We start from the raw sequence: 14,042 nt of genomic DNA, 5'->3' as shown, positions 1-14,042 counted from the left end.
GACTGGAACTGGAAAAACACTTTGTTAAATCTCCCCCAATGTGGACAATGTGTGAAACAAATGGCTGTTAGGGGTTAAGAATTTCCTCTGGAAATATCCTCAGTTAACCCAGTGAACACTGGTAAGTGGCTGCAGGCGCAGAGAGGCTAAATTAAGAGCTTCACTTGGACTTCACAGCTGAGCCAAAGACATTAGGGAAAGGAATTGACAGGCAAGGCTGTGCGAAATTGATTAGTTGGTTACTTAAATATGTAAAAGATTGATGCCTCCCCTACTTCCCCCTCCCATCTCATAGTGACTGTTCTGTGGCAATGTGACATCTTCTCAATTTGTGAAAGATATTTGCTTGCCAGTTCCAAACAAATGAAGATACTGCACATAACATTTGGTTATAATGATACGAAGGTCATAAGCCAGAAACAGTTATATGGATTAATAACCCACCTAGCAGAGTACCATGATCTTTTTTCTCTGAGTACCATTGCTTTATGTTGATAAGTAAATGCACAAGATAAAAGAACAGTTCTTAAATCTACATAAATTGAATCAAGTTATTGGTTAAATCACATTTTTCCTGTTCATTTAGCTTTGTGTGCATCTGAAGTTCCAGGGCAATAATCATGTAACAGATTGTATAAAACCAACAGAGTTTTTCCCATCTGTTCAATAGGCCCTGAGATGGTAGTGGTTAATCCAGTAGGATTCTCTTGCGTCTGGCACAGTGTATGACGCCTGAAAGCCAGGATATAGCACTGCCAGCCTGTGCCATTGCCAGTGTTCATCACTCTAGAGCAGTGATGGCGAACCATTTAGCAGCTGAGTGCCCAAAAAGCAACCAAACCCCCCTTATTTATCGCGAGGTGCCAATCAAAAATTAAAGCAGTAACTTGTTGCTCCCTGTTCTTCAACAACTTTCAATCATATTGGCCTCCTGAGGACAGCAACACAGAAGAAAGATGGAAAATGTTAGCTGAAAGCAGCATGTTTTAAGTTGCTTGGAACTGCAGAAAGATTCTTAGAGTCCTGTCTGGTGGGCTGGGGCGATGGCCCAAGTGCCCACAGAAAGGGCTCTGAGTGCCGCCTCTGGCACCAGTGCCATAGGTTCGCCACCACTGCTCTAGAGGTATAGTAAGCAGTTTAGGTTGGTGTGGGAAGTACAGTCAAAGGAGAAGGAAATGAACATGAGATGTTTTACTATATTTCCTATTTACTAAATCTAACAGAAAAACAAAAGAAGACACCTGAAACTAATAGCAGAGATAAAAAGGAATTAAAGATGTATGTGTTGCAAATATTATCTAATTTTATGGTACTCTAGCTAGGTTCATATGCCAGTCCTGAAAGTCGGCTCAAGTAAAATACACCTAATTCATTAAAGAGGCATTAATCCATCTCATAAATCTTTGGTGAGAGATATTGAAATCTATGTGCAGGTGTGAATTTTTACTGTCACAAAATGTTGTTATTCTGTCAGCAAGACAGGTTGCTCTCTCCTGCTGAAAGCTTCATGCCTATTATATTTGGCAAAACTGGCACAAATAGCACAATAAATCCCTGCTTCAGACTCTACACAAGCCACAATGGTCCCCAAACCTGTGAAAGTAAGAAAACATTCCGGAAATAACAAGTCAACCAAGTAACATAAAGGATGGGCAGAATAAAATAAATGTATGTGTAAATCAATTTTCTCTTCATGAACAACATTTACATGAGTGGAACAGGATCATGCATAGCATTTACACAGTCACGATAATAATTATCTTGCGTAAATGGGATTTTCGATTCCCTTTAACAGGGCCCAGTGAAATCAATAGGCTTTCCGCCTAATGCTCCAGAGACTGTTTTACATGGCTGTCCATTCACTTGATTTCAAGCTGTCCTGTTACCTGCTGGATGTTCAGAGCTGGATTTGTCAATTCAGTTTTATCCTGAGATTTCTCTCTTGCCAGTCGGGCAGCCTCTCTCACTTCCTGGAACTTCTCTGCAAACTTAATAAAACAGAAGAAATAACCGTAAGTAAATCTTAAAGAGAACCCGTCATGCAAAATAACCCCCCTAAACTAAATATATTTGCATAAACTGCCATTAGAGAGCATTGCCTCTATCCCTTCATTGTCCCTCTACATGCCTGTAAACCTAAGCAATGAGGTCCTAAAGCTGTATGCAAACGACCTGTGAAATGTCCATTGAAGCATTAGCATATTCAAGCTGTCCACTCTATTCATGAGTGGGAGGCACAGCCACACCCCCAGTGCATGACTGACAGCCTGTATAATGATGTGAGGCTGTATAATGATGTGCTTCCTGGTGCTGGCGCCCCCTGCAGCCTGTGTGTGCATGTGTGTGTATATAGGAGAGATACAGCAGCTCCAGGCAGCCATGTTACAGCAGAACATGTCAGATTCATGTGTAGCTGATGTCTGTGTCTCTCACCTGTATATTAGGAGGAGCACAAACATTCATATGGAACAAAAGGAGTAAGGTCCCTGCTCGCAAGAACTTACATTCTATGAGGAAGAATGGGGCACAAGAGGACACAAGAGGTAAAAAGCTTATTTAATGGTCCAGCCATTCTTCATAAAGGAATAGAACATAATAAAATATAATATAAGAAATAGAGGTGCTGTTGCTTGACCCAGACATCAGTCCAAGGTGAATGGGACTGCAGAGAAGCCTGAAGCTTGGTGTCTGGTAGTTACTTGGTAACAGATGGGAGGAGGACACAGGATGGGTTAGTAAAGAGAGTTAAAACTTCATGCAGTTAATGAGTATTATAGGCTGGCCTAAAGAGATGGGTTATAAGAGCACTTTTGAAACTTTGGAGGTTGAGTGTTTAACGCATAGTTCGGGGGAAAGCATTCCATAGAATTGGGTGCATCTAGAGATGTTTCTGAGATTCATGCAGCAAGAGCGAGCAAGTGATTGAATATGTGGTACAAAAGAAAGGTCAGAATCCAGCACAACCCCAAGACAACAGGCCTGCTGTTTCGAGATTATGGTGACCAAACACACTGAGATGGAGAGGTTAGGATAGACTCTGTTAGTGGATGGTGGAAAGACAAGAAGTTCAGTCTTAGAAAGATTAAGTTTCAAGAAGAGACAGGACATGATGGCAGAGACAGCAGAGAGACAATCACTAGTGTTCTGAATTAGGCCAGGGGTGATGTTATGTGCCGAAGTATATTGCTGGGTATCATCAGCATAAAGATGATGCTGGAAACCAAATCTGCTGATGGTTTTTCCAATGGGGGCAGTATAGAGGGAGAAGAGAAGAGGACCTAGAACGGAGCCCTGAGGAACCCCAGCCCTGAGAGGAAAAGAAGAAGAGAGAGATCCAGAAAAAGAGATACTGAAAAAGAGAGATAGGAAGAAAACCAAGAGAGTGCAGTGTCCTTCAGGCCAATGGAGCGAAGCATCGTGAGGAGGAGCTGGAGATCCACAGTATCAAATGCTGCCGAGAGATCCAGAAGAATGAGGAGCGAATAGTCACCTTTGGATTTAGCAGAGAGGAGACTTTACTAAGAGCAGTTTCAGGAGAGTGCAGTGGAAACCATTGTAGGGGTCAAGGAGGGAGTTAGCCGAGAGAAAACGGGAAAGTCGAGAATAGACCAGGCGTTCCAGGAGTTTGGAGGTGGAAGAGAGATTAGAAACTGGTTGGTAGTTAGCAGCACACTTGATGGGTCCAGAGAAGGTTTCTTTAGTATAGGGGTAACAATAGCATGCTTGAAGGATGAGGGAAAGACACCCGAAGAGAGAGAGAGATTGAAGATTTTAGTGAGGTGAGGAGTGACTGCTGGGGAGAGAGACTGAATGAGATGTGAAGGAATGGGGTCCCTGATGCAGATGGTGGGACGAGCAAAGGAAAGGAGCCTGGACACTTCTTCCTCTGTGACTGTGTCAAAGGAAGAGAATAACAGGGTATGGTACTAATGGGGAGGGGATTAATGGAGTTAGTGGATTGAAAAATTATTTCCTGGCGAATGCAGCCACTTTTATCTTTAAAGTAAGCAGTCAGATCTTCAGCCCCAAGGTCTTTGACTGGTGGTTGTACCTTTGTTGCTAGCAAGGAGTGAAGAGTATCAAAGAGCCTGTTTCACTGTAGCCTTGACAAGGGTGGGTTCACACATTCAGTTTTTCAGATGCAGTTTTTGAAGTCAAAAGCAGGTGTGAATCATAATTGTTGAGAACACTTCATTGAGAGGAGCTCCTCCTCTTTTTTCACTCCACTCCTGGTTTGGACATCAAAAACTGTAATCATGTAATACATGAAGATACCTTGAGGGTGCGTTCACACGCTCAGTTTTTCTGATGCAGTTTTTGAAGCCAAAAGAAGGAGTGGATTATAATAGGTAACAACATATCATGGGGAGAAGCTACTCCTCCTCTTTTGTAACTCTACTTCTGGTTTGGACATCAAAAGCTGCATCTGAAAAATTGAACGTTTGAACGCACCCTTAGGTTGTTAACACAATGTGGGGAATATTTATCAGGGCTTCTGCAAAACATCACTAAAATAATCGCAATTGCTAGCTTATAGGGTGCTAGTTTAGTGGGTGCGGCTGGAAGGGAGTGGGCTGGGTTTATTTCTACACCAGGCACTGCCCAGCGTAGAGATAAACCCTCCGCATGACCATGCTGGATCCATCAAGAGGCAGGAGCCTCATAATGTATCAGGTTGTGCCAGAGCACTGGCGTATGATAAATAACCCCCTATGTCTCCATGAGTTGTGGTGTGGCCAAAACTGCCTATTTTATTAGTTTATAATGACAATTTTCTAGTTAATAGTTTTGTAGTTTTGTGACCTGAAAAACAAGTTACACTTAAAATTTGTAGCTAAGAATTATCCGAAAACTACGGTAACTATTAATTTTTGGCTACGTCACATCATAACTGCACCATGTACCCTCAGAGTGAACATCTGATAAGCCATAAAATATCTGCAGTGTCCTTGACTACTGAAAGCCTATCCTACTAATCCTAGTAGCTGACTGTACATGGCCATACTGGCCAAAACAAAGGGGGAAGGGACACTCAGCAAGTGAATGAAGGTCTATAGATACTGTATGTTTAACACAAGGAGCTATCCAGATTTATACATTAAATACCACACACATATACAAAGTGCATTAAAGGGGTGTTCTTGGAAAATTAACATCTGATACAAAAACCCATAATGCTATAAATAAATTAATATAACAAAACACAATGTCATTATTCACAAAATGGAGCTTAAATAGTTTGATTTTATTATTCACAAAATGTTATGGGCTTAGTAAAGTAGGCAAAGTTATCACCAAGATGGCCACCATCTACAACAACAAATCCCAAGATCCTTTAGTTCTCAGTAACAGCTCCTCCCTCTTATGCTCTGCTCCCAGTGATGATGTAACAGACTGTCCTGCTCAGTTACCATAGTAATGATGTGTGTAACTGTCATGACTGCACATTACCTCACTGAGATACGTCTCTGCAGAACACTGGCCATACTGGATGAATTGCAACCAACCGACTACAGCCAAAGCTAGTGATGATACTTGACCTGACCAGGAGGTGCAGGACATGTGACCAGCGGGAACAGCATTTTTTCTGCTAAGCAGAGCAAAAAATTGAAATAACAACTAATTACACATTAGCTTATATTTAAGGACCAATTTGTATATATGAATTATACTTATTCCTGGAATACACCCTTGAGCATTAATTTTGTTACGTTAATTAAATATTTATGTAATCATGAAGGGGTCATTGGGTCTTTAACCCCTTACCGCTCAGCGCTTTACTAATACTGTGCGGGCTCCCTCTATTAGCGCTCAGCGGCGTACTAGTATGGCGCTGAGCCAATGCCAGTTTGGCTCTGCACTGGAGCCGAGCTGGCATCGGGAGTCGTGGGTGTCAGTGGTAACCTACCGCTGACATCCCTGAGTAGCACCCACGGTTAGAGTGGACTCTAAACTCCCTTCTGGGGGTCTTTCCCCCACAATCGCCCCCCACAACGTTTTCAGGGTCTATGGCCGATTGCTACTATGGCAGGCTGTCTGCAGGCAGTGCCTGTAAGATGGTGTCTGTGACTTCATCTTAAAAGCACAGTGTCAGCCTATTCATGTGCATAGGCTGACAGAGCTAATACCCTGCAATACATCAGATGATTGCTTGTTCGTGTCCTATGGTGGAACTAATCAAAAAGTTAAAAAAAAAGTTATTCAATAAAAAATTAATTAATAAATCACTAAAAATGCCCATAAGCCCCAAAACATATAAAGAGATATATAATGCAAAAAAAGTTTAACCCCTTAACGACTTGGCCTTAGTTTTTTCACTTCCATTTTTCACTCACCAACTTCAAAAATCTATAACTTTTTTATTTTTCCACATAAAGAGCTGTGTTATGGCTTATTTTCTGCGTAACAAATTGCACTTCATAGTGACGGTATTTAATATTCTATGGCGTGTACTGGGAAGCGGGAAAAAAATTCCAAATGCAGTGAAAATGGTGAAAACCCACATTTGTGACGTTTTCTTGTGGGCTTGGATTTTACAGCTTTCACTCTGCGTCCCAAATGACATGTCTACTTTATTCTTTGGGTCGGTACGATCACGTGGATACCAAATTTGTATAGGTTTTATAATGTTTTCATACATTTAAAAAAATTAAAACCTCCTGTACAAAATATTTTTTTTTTATTTTGCCATCTTCTGGGGCCAATAACTTTTTCATACTTTGGTGTACGGAGCTGTGGATAGTGTCATTTTTTGCAAATTTTGATGCTGTTTTCATTACTATAATTTTTGGGACTGTACGACCTTTTGATCACTTTTTATTAATTTATTTATATTTTTCAAAATGGCAAAAAAATGCCATTTTCGACTTTGGACGCTATTTTCCGTTACGGGGTTAAACATAGTGAAAAAACATTATCATATTTTGATAGATCGGGCATTTTCGGACGCGGCGATACCTAATGTGTTTATGATTTTTACTGTTTATTTATTTTTATATCAGTTCTAGGGAAAGGGGGGTGATTTGAATTTTTAGGTTTTTTTATTATAATTTTTTTTTTTAAACTTTTTTTTATTTTTACTTTTACTATTTTTCAGACTCCCTAGGGTACTCTAACCCTAGGTAGTCTGATCGATCCTATCATATACTGCCATACTACAGTATGGCAGTATATGTGGATTTTACTCCCCATGCATTACAATGTGCAATTAGCACATTGTAATGCATGGGTTAAAACGAAGTAGCCTCGGGTGTTCGGAACACCCGAGGTTACCATGGCGACGGATCGCCGCTCCCCGTGACGTCATCGGGGAGCAGCGATCCACAACAAGATGGCGGCGCCCATGCGGCGCCATCTCTTTGAAGCCGCCGGCAGCTTCAAAGCAATATGCAGCAAAGACTTACCGGCTATGGAGAGGGCTCGGCCCGCGAGCCCTCTCCATGCACCGGGACCCGGCGCGCGCCGTACTAGTACGGCGCGCATCGGGAAGGGGTTAAATCATAACACAAACCCCACAAATATATTATCACCGTGTCAATAACAACCCGTAGAATAAAAGTAAATCATTTTCAAACCCGCAGGATGAACACTGTAAAAACATAAATTATGATTTTTACCTATTTAATCCCACAAAAAATGCAATAAAAAGTGATCAAAAAAACATATGTACTCCAGAATGATCCTACAACATGTCCCGCAAAAAACAAGCCATCAAACAGCTCTGTAACCAGAAAAGTTAAAATGTTATGCCACTCAGAAGAAGGCGATGCAAAAATGTTTTTATTTGGCAAATAAAGCTAACATGATTATTAGACTATACGGTGAACACCAAAAAAAAAAAAGTAAAGCAAGTCAGAATCCAAAAAATGGGGCTGTCCTTAAGGGGTTAATCTGAATCAATCATATCTCAGGTGACCAAGCAGTGACTAGTAAAACATAAATATTTGCATAAACAAGTGCAGCTCCAGACACATATTTATAACATATATCCTACAGTACACATTAACACATGTGTTTGTAAACATCATGTTAGTGCATGTTTTAACATTTCATTAACACATGCGTTTTGTAAATGCCATGTTGACACCAATGTAAATGCAAACAAAACACAATGTAGCACATTTACTTACCCGGTCCTGTCACGATCGAGCGTTCTCCGGGGTTCTCCGACCCTGATTCGGGTCCTGCCGGGATTCACTCAGGTAGTGTGCCAGATGTCCACCAGGTGTCGCTGCTGCGCTGAAGTCCGCTGGAGTTCACGGAAGTTCACTATCCTATCTTGGGTGCAGGTAAGCGTGTGTCAAGCGACACTTTTTTTTAAAAAAAAAAACAGCGATTTTTCCGAATCCGTCGGGTTTTCCGACGGCCACGCCCCCCGAGTTCCGCCGCATGCATGCCAGCGCCGATGCGCCACAATCCGGTTGTGTGCGCCAAAAACCCAGGGCAATTCAGGGAAAATGTGTGAACACAGCCCAAGGTTTATGGTAGGACTCCAAACCACCTGCATTTTAACGTACACTGCTCCTAGCTCAGACACAGCTACATACATGTCATATTTCATTTAGTTAGCATACCAGTGAGCAACTTAGGGAGCTATTTTAGTTGCTTTCTAATGATTGATATGAGCACAATTTTGTGTTAATGTTAAATGATAGAATATTAGCAAGACTGGTAATTGTATGTCTAATTTGGACTTGAGAATTTTGTTGTATACTTTATTTACCTGGGTCAGGTTCTGTTCAGAGGCAAAGCCCAAACCATATACTGTATTTGCCCGACTGTCAGCCCACTGTCCAAATTTCTGTGAAGTCTTGGTGAAGGTCATGTTTGGGGTGATAGTGCTGTTGATAATAGCCTGTCAAATAAATGAGTTATAATTAGAGAAAAGCTATTTCACTTTGCAATTTCCAGCAATGTCACACTGTTCCTTACCTTGGTACCCCCCACACTAATGATTCTGTAAACATTTCTTGAGGCATCAAAGAAGTATGATACAGTAGCAGCATGTTTGCTGGCTGGAATCCAGTTCTTTTTGGTGACAGGATCGATTTGAAAAACGTGGGCTCGGGTGCTGAAAATGGGTTGTTCCCTAAAAAAAGATTATTTGTTTAAAGCATGATTTATTGAGAGTTGCCATAAAAGTAACACTTATTTAACAATAGCTGTTTAAAGGACACCTGTCATCAGGTCTCTGTAAATATTTCTGTCATAACTAACTACCTACTCACAAGGATTTCATCCAAGCTTTATCTAGTCAATTCTTACATCAATCATCCTAAAATCATATTTTCTTTATTATGTAAATGAGCCTGGAGTGTGATGGTGTTGTCATCCCTGTTACCTCTCCTATCTCCTTCGCCAGACATCAGCTGCACCAGTACCTGACATGCTCCCTACTCCTATACACATGAGAGACACAGATATCAGCTACACAAGTACCTGACATGCTGTGTTCTCCTATACACATGAGACACATACATTATCTACACAAGTACCTGACATGCTATCTACTCCTATACACATGAGAGACACATTATCAACACAAGTACCTGACATGCTGTGTTCTCCTATACACATGAGAGACACATTATCTACACAAGTACCTGACATGCTGTGTTCTCCTATACACATGAGAGACACAGACATCATCTACACAAGTACCTGACATGCTGTGTTCTCCTATACACATGAGAGACACAGATATCAGCTACACAGGTACCTGACATGCTATCTAATCTTATACACATGAGACACAGACATCAGCTACACAAGTACCTGACATTCTGTGTACTCCTATACACATGAGAGACACAGATATCAGCTACACAAGTACCTGGCATGCTGTGTTCTCCTATACACATGAGAGACACAGACATCTGCTACACAAGTACCTGACATGCTGTGTTCTCCTATACATATGAGAGACACATTATCTACACAAGTACCTGACATGCTATCTACTCCTATACACATGAGAGACACATTATCTACACAAGTACCTGACATGCTGTGTTCTCCTATACACATGAGAGACACATTATCTACACACGTACCTGACATGCTGTGTTCTCCTATACACATGAAGGACGCAGACATCAGCTACACAAGTACCTGACATGCTGTGTTCTCCTATACACATGAGAGACACAGATATCAGCTACACAAGTACCTGACATGCTGTGTTCTCCTATACACATGAGAGACACAGATATCAGCTGCACGGGTACATGACATGCTGTGTTCTCCTATACACATGAGACACATTATCTACACAAGTACCTGACATGCTGTGTTCTCCTATACACATGAGAGACACAGACATCATCTACACAAGTACATGACATGCTATGTTCTCCTATACACATGAGACACAGATATCAGCTACACAAGTACCTGACATGCTGTGTTCTCCCATATACATGAGAGACACATTATCTACGCAAGTACCTGACATGCTGTGTTCTCCTATACACATGAGAGACACAGACATCATCTACACAAGTATATGACACGCTTCCTACTCCTATACACATGAGAGACACAGATATCAGCTACACAAGTACCTGACATGCTGTGTTCTCCTATATACATGAGAGACACATTATCTACACAAGTACCTGACATGCTGTGTTCTCCTATACACATGAGAGACACATTATCTACACAAGCTGTGTTCTCCTATACACATGAAGGACGCAGACATCAGCTACACAAGTACCTGACATGGTGTGTTCTCCTATACACATGAGAGACACAGATATCAGCTACACAAGTACCTGACATGCTGTGTTCTCCTATACACATGAGACACATTATCTACACAAGTACCTGACATGCTGTGTTCTCCTATACACATGAGAGACACAGACATCATCTACACAAGTAACTGACATGCTATGTTCTCCTATACACATGAGACACAGATATCAGCTACACAATTACCTGACATGCTGTGTTCTCCTATATACATGAGAGACACATTATCTACGCAAGTACCTGACATGCTGTGTTCTCCTATACACATGAGAGACACAGACATCATCTACACAAGTATATGACATGCTTCCTACTCCTATACACATGAGAGACACAGATATCAGCTACACAGGTACCTGACATGCTGTGTTCTCCTATACACATGAGACACAGAAATCAGCTACACAAGTACCTGACATGCTGTGTTCTCCTATACACATGAGACACAGAAATCAGCTACACAAGTACCTGACATGCTGTGTTCTCCTATACACATGAGAGACACATACATCATCTACACAAGTACCTGACATACTGTGTTCTCCTATACACATGAGAGACACATACATCATCTACACAAGTACCTGACATGCTGTGTTCTCCTATACACATGAGAGACACATACATCATCTACACAAGTACCTGACATGCTGTGTTCTCCTATACACATGAGAGACACATACATCATCTACACAAGTACCTGACATGCTGTGTTCTCCTATACACATGAGACACATACATCATCTACACAAGCACCTGACATGCTGTGTTCTCCTATACACATGAGAGACACATACATCATCTACACAAGTATCTGACATGCTCTCTTCTCCTACACACATGTAAGAGACAGATATCAGCTACACAAGTACCTGACATGCTCTCTTCTCCTATACAGGCAGTCGCCGGGTTACGTACAAGATAGGTTCTGCAGGTTTGTTCTTAAGTTGAGTTTGTAAGTCGGAACTGTATACTTTATTATTGTAACCCCAGTCAAATTTTTTTGGTCTCTGTAACAATTGGATTTTAAAAATGTTGGATTGTCATAAGAACCAGGATTAACAATAAAGCTTCATTGCAGACACCTGTGATAACTGTTACAGCTGATTATTGTAGCCTGGGACTAAAGTACAGCAAATTACCAAAATCCAGAGGTCCGTTTTTAACTAGGGGTCGTATGTAAGTCAGGTGTTCTTAAGTAGGGGACCGCCTGTACAAATGTGAGAGACACACAGACCCCATCCTCCATGGAATTATACTTCTCCCCATCCTCTATAGAGGCATTCTTTGATTTCATGTGATCAGATACATACATTGGGTGGTTGTTTCAAATTTAACAGGACCTTAGATGATGTCATCCTGGTCACATTAATGATGTCAGAGAGCATGCTATACAGCAGAATATCATAGTCTGTCAATCAGGAACAAGAAAGTAGGGCAATAAAAGTAAATTTTAATTAAAAGCAATTCTAATTAATTAAAATTTAAGTAGTATGAATGACTCACATCAGGTTACTTGTATATAAGTTTACAAACTGATTTTTCTAACATTGCAACCATGGAAAAGAACCATCTAGGGATAAGGGCAATTATTTTAATCACAGTTTTCAATGAATTCTTTATTTTGAGTGGGTTAATTTGCACGACAGGTTTTCTTTAAATATTGCACCAAAGTGTGTGCCTATAATATGACAGCTTAGATAGCTGATCAGATCTGTGTTTGGTAGAATCTTCTATATCATCATGTAGATACCAGCTGTATGCTCCACTTACATCTGCTGATGTAGTGTGAATTAAGTAAAAGGATAATACATTGCAATATAGCCAGATTTATTTCTCCAAATAATGACATATTCCTCTTTCATACATTTAAAGGTTAATGATTCAGTAAGGGATGGGGTGATATATTTGGCAGCATACCATCATTGATCTTAGAGCACAGAGTAAGGCTTCATGCACACAAATGTATGCTACAGCCGGGTGCAGGAGAGAGGAGGGTTGAGCGCTTCTCCACCCTCCCCTCTCCATTGAAATCCAAGTTGTCAACGCCATAATATGTTCGGTTTGGTCAGGGTGCGGTGAGATCGTGTGCGGCTGTAACAATAGCCTCCATATGGTTGACTGCATGGGGCCTAAGGTTGAGGACACGTTCACGTGGCATTTACGTTGACTTTTGAAATGTAATAGCTGATTTTGTGCATTGTGTTAATATTGCGTTTACATAAACACTAGTAACGCAAATCTACTCAAAACCACCTTTGTATTGCATATCAAAATGCAATTTAAACACCACATGTGAATGCAACCTTTAATTGCTTAATCCCTTCCCAACGTAGCACGTAATAGTAGTGCATGGGCCGAGGTGACTTGCCGACCCTTGCAATACAATTACGTCCTGCTGACACCCGCCTGTAACACCCATGATCGGAGATTAATCCCTTAGACGCCGCAGTCAGCATATAAGGGTCTTCTGATGTGGAAGGCACATGCTCTGATGACAGCCCAATCGTCACCAGCTCTCGGAGAAGGGAATGGGAGGGAGGGGATATAACTGAGAGTAGGCAAAAATTGGTAGACTAGCTTTTTGTTGGTCTAATTATGCACCAAAATGTGCGGCAAAATAGCTAATAGTGCAGGGAAACTAGAAGTGCAGGAAAAGTGTTGGGATCCAAAAGTTGTGTCCACATTGAGTGGCAAAAAAAAAATAGGGTATAGTACTGAAAATAAGTTAAATTGGTGCACAAGGAGCAGCAAAACAAAAGGAAAATCTTGCAAAAAACTGTCGGTAAGTGAATAATAAATGTCCCATGGTGTCTTCCAATGGGCAATAGTCACTGTGAAATAACATTAAAATGTGCATGGAATTTTGACCCTAATATTTTAACAGCATTGCTGCTGGGAGTCAAAACAATGACATTGAGAAAAGGAAAGAGCTGCAGTTTGAAGTTACAACAGGAAAATGTATATATAAGGCTGCATTCACACTACAGTATGGGGGGCGTATAAGCGGCCGACGTATATGCGGCCGATATATGTCTCCCATACACTTCTATGGGCTCGCGGCGCCCTACGGGAACGGTACGGTGCAGCACACGTGCGACACCGTACCGCTCCATAGCCCGGGAAAAGATAGGACATGTCCTATCCATAGAACATCTTTTCCCGTATTACGACGCCGCGGCCATACATCGCTATGGAGAGGGGCGGGGGTGAGCTGCGCTCACCTCCTCTCCCAGCGCTGCCGTGTGCCTGCCATGCTATGGTGCGGCGGGCTCACGGCAGTGTGC

General features: G+C 41.4%; 1 protein-coding gene across 2 annotated transcripts in view; it reads right to left on the bottom strand.

The window, feature by feature from the left end:
- Window positions 1–14,042, bottom strand: part of HOMER3 (homer scaffold protein 3) — a 109,117-nt gene that overhangs the window by 34,384 nt on the left and 60,691 nt on the right. For both annotated transcript variants that reach the window (XM_072156241.1, XM_072156232.1), the window contains 3 exons: window positions 8,932–9,088; window positions 8,723–8,854; window positions 1,887–1,988 (listed from right to left, as the gene is read on the bottom strand). In XM_072156241.1, coding sequence (XP_072012342.1) covers window positions 1,887–1,988; window positions 8,723–8,854; window positions 8,932–9,088 — 391 coding nt within the window. The remainder of the gene's footprint in view (window positions 1–1,886; window positions 1,989–8,722; window positions 8,855–8,931; window positions 9,089–14,042) is intronic.

Source organism: Engystomops pustulosus, chromosome 1, assembly GCF_040894005.1.
Source record: "Engystomops pustulosus chromosome 1, aEngPut4.maternal, whole genome shotgun sequence".
Classification (NCBI taxonomy): domain Eukaryota; kingdom Metazoa; phylum Chordata; class Amphibia; order Anura; family Leptodactylidae; genus Engystomops; species Engystomops pustulosus.
Note: the sequence above shows the minus strand (reverse complement) of the source record. Positions and strands in the feature narration are given on the sequence as shown.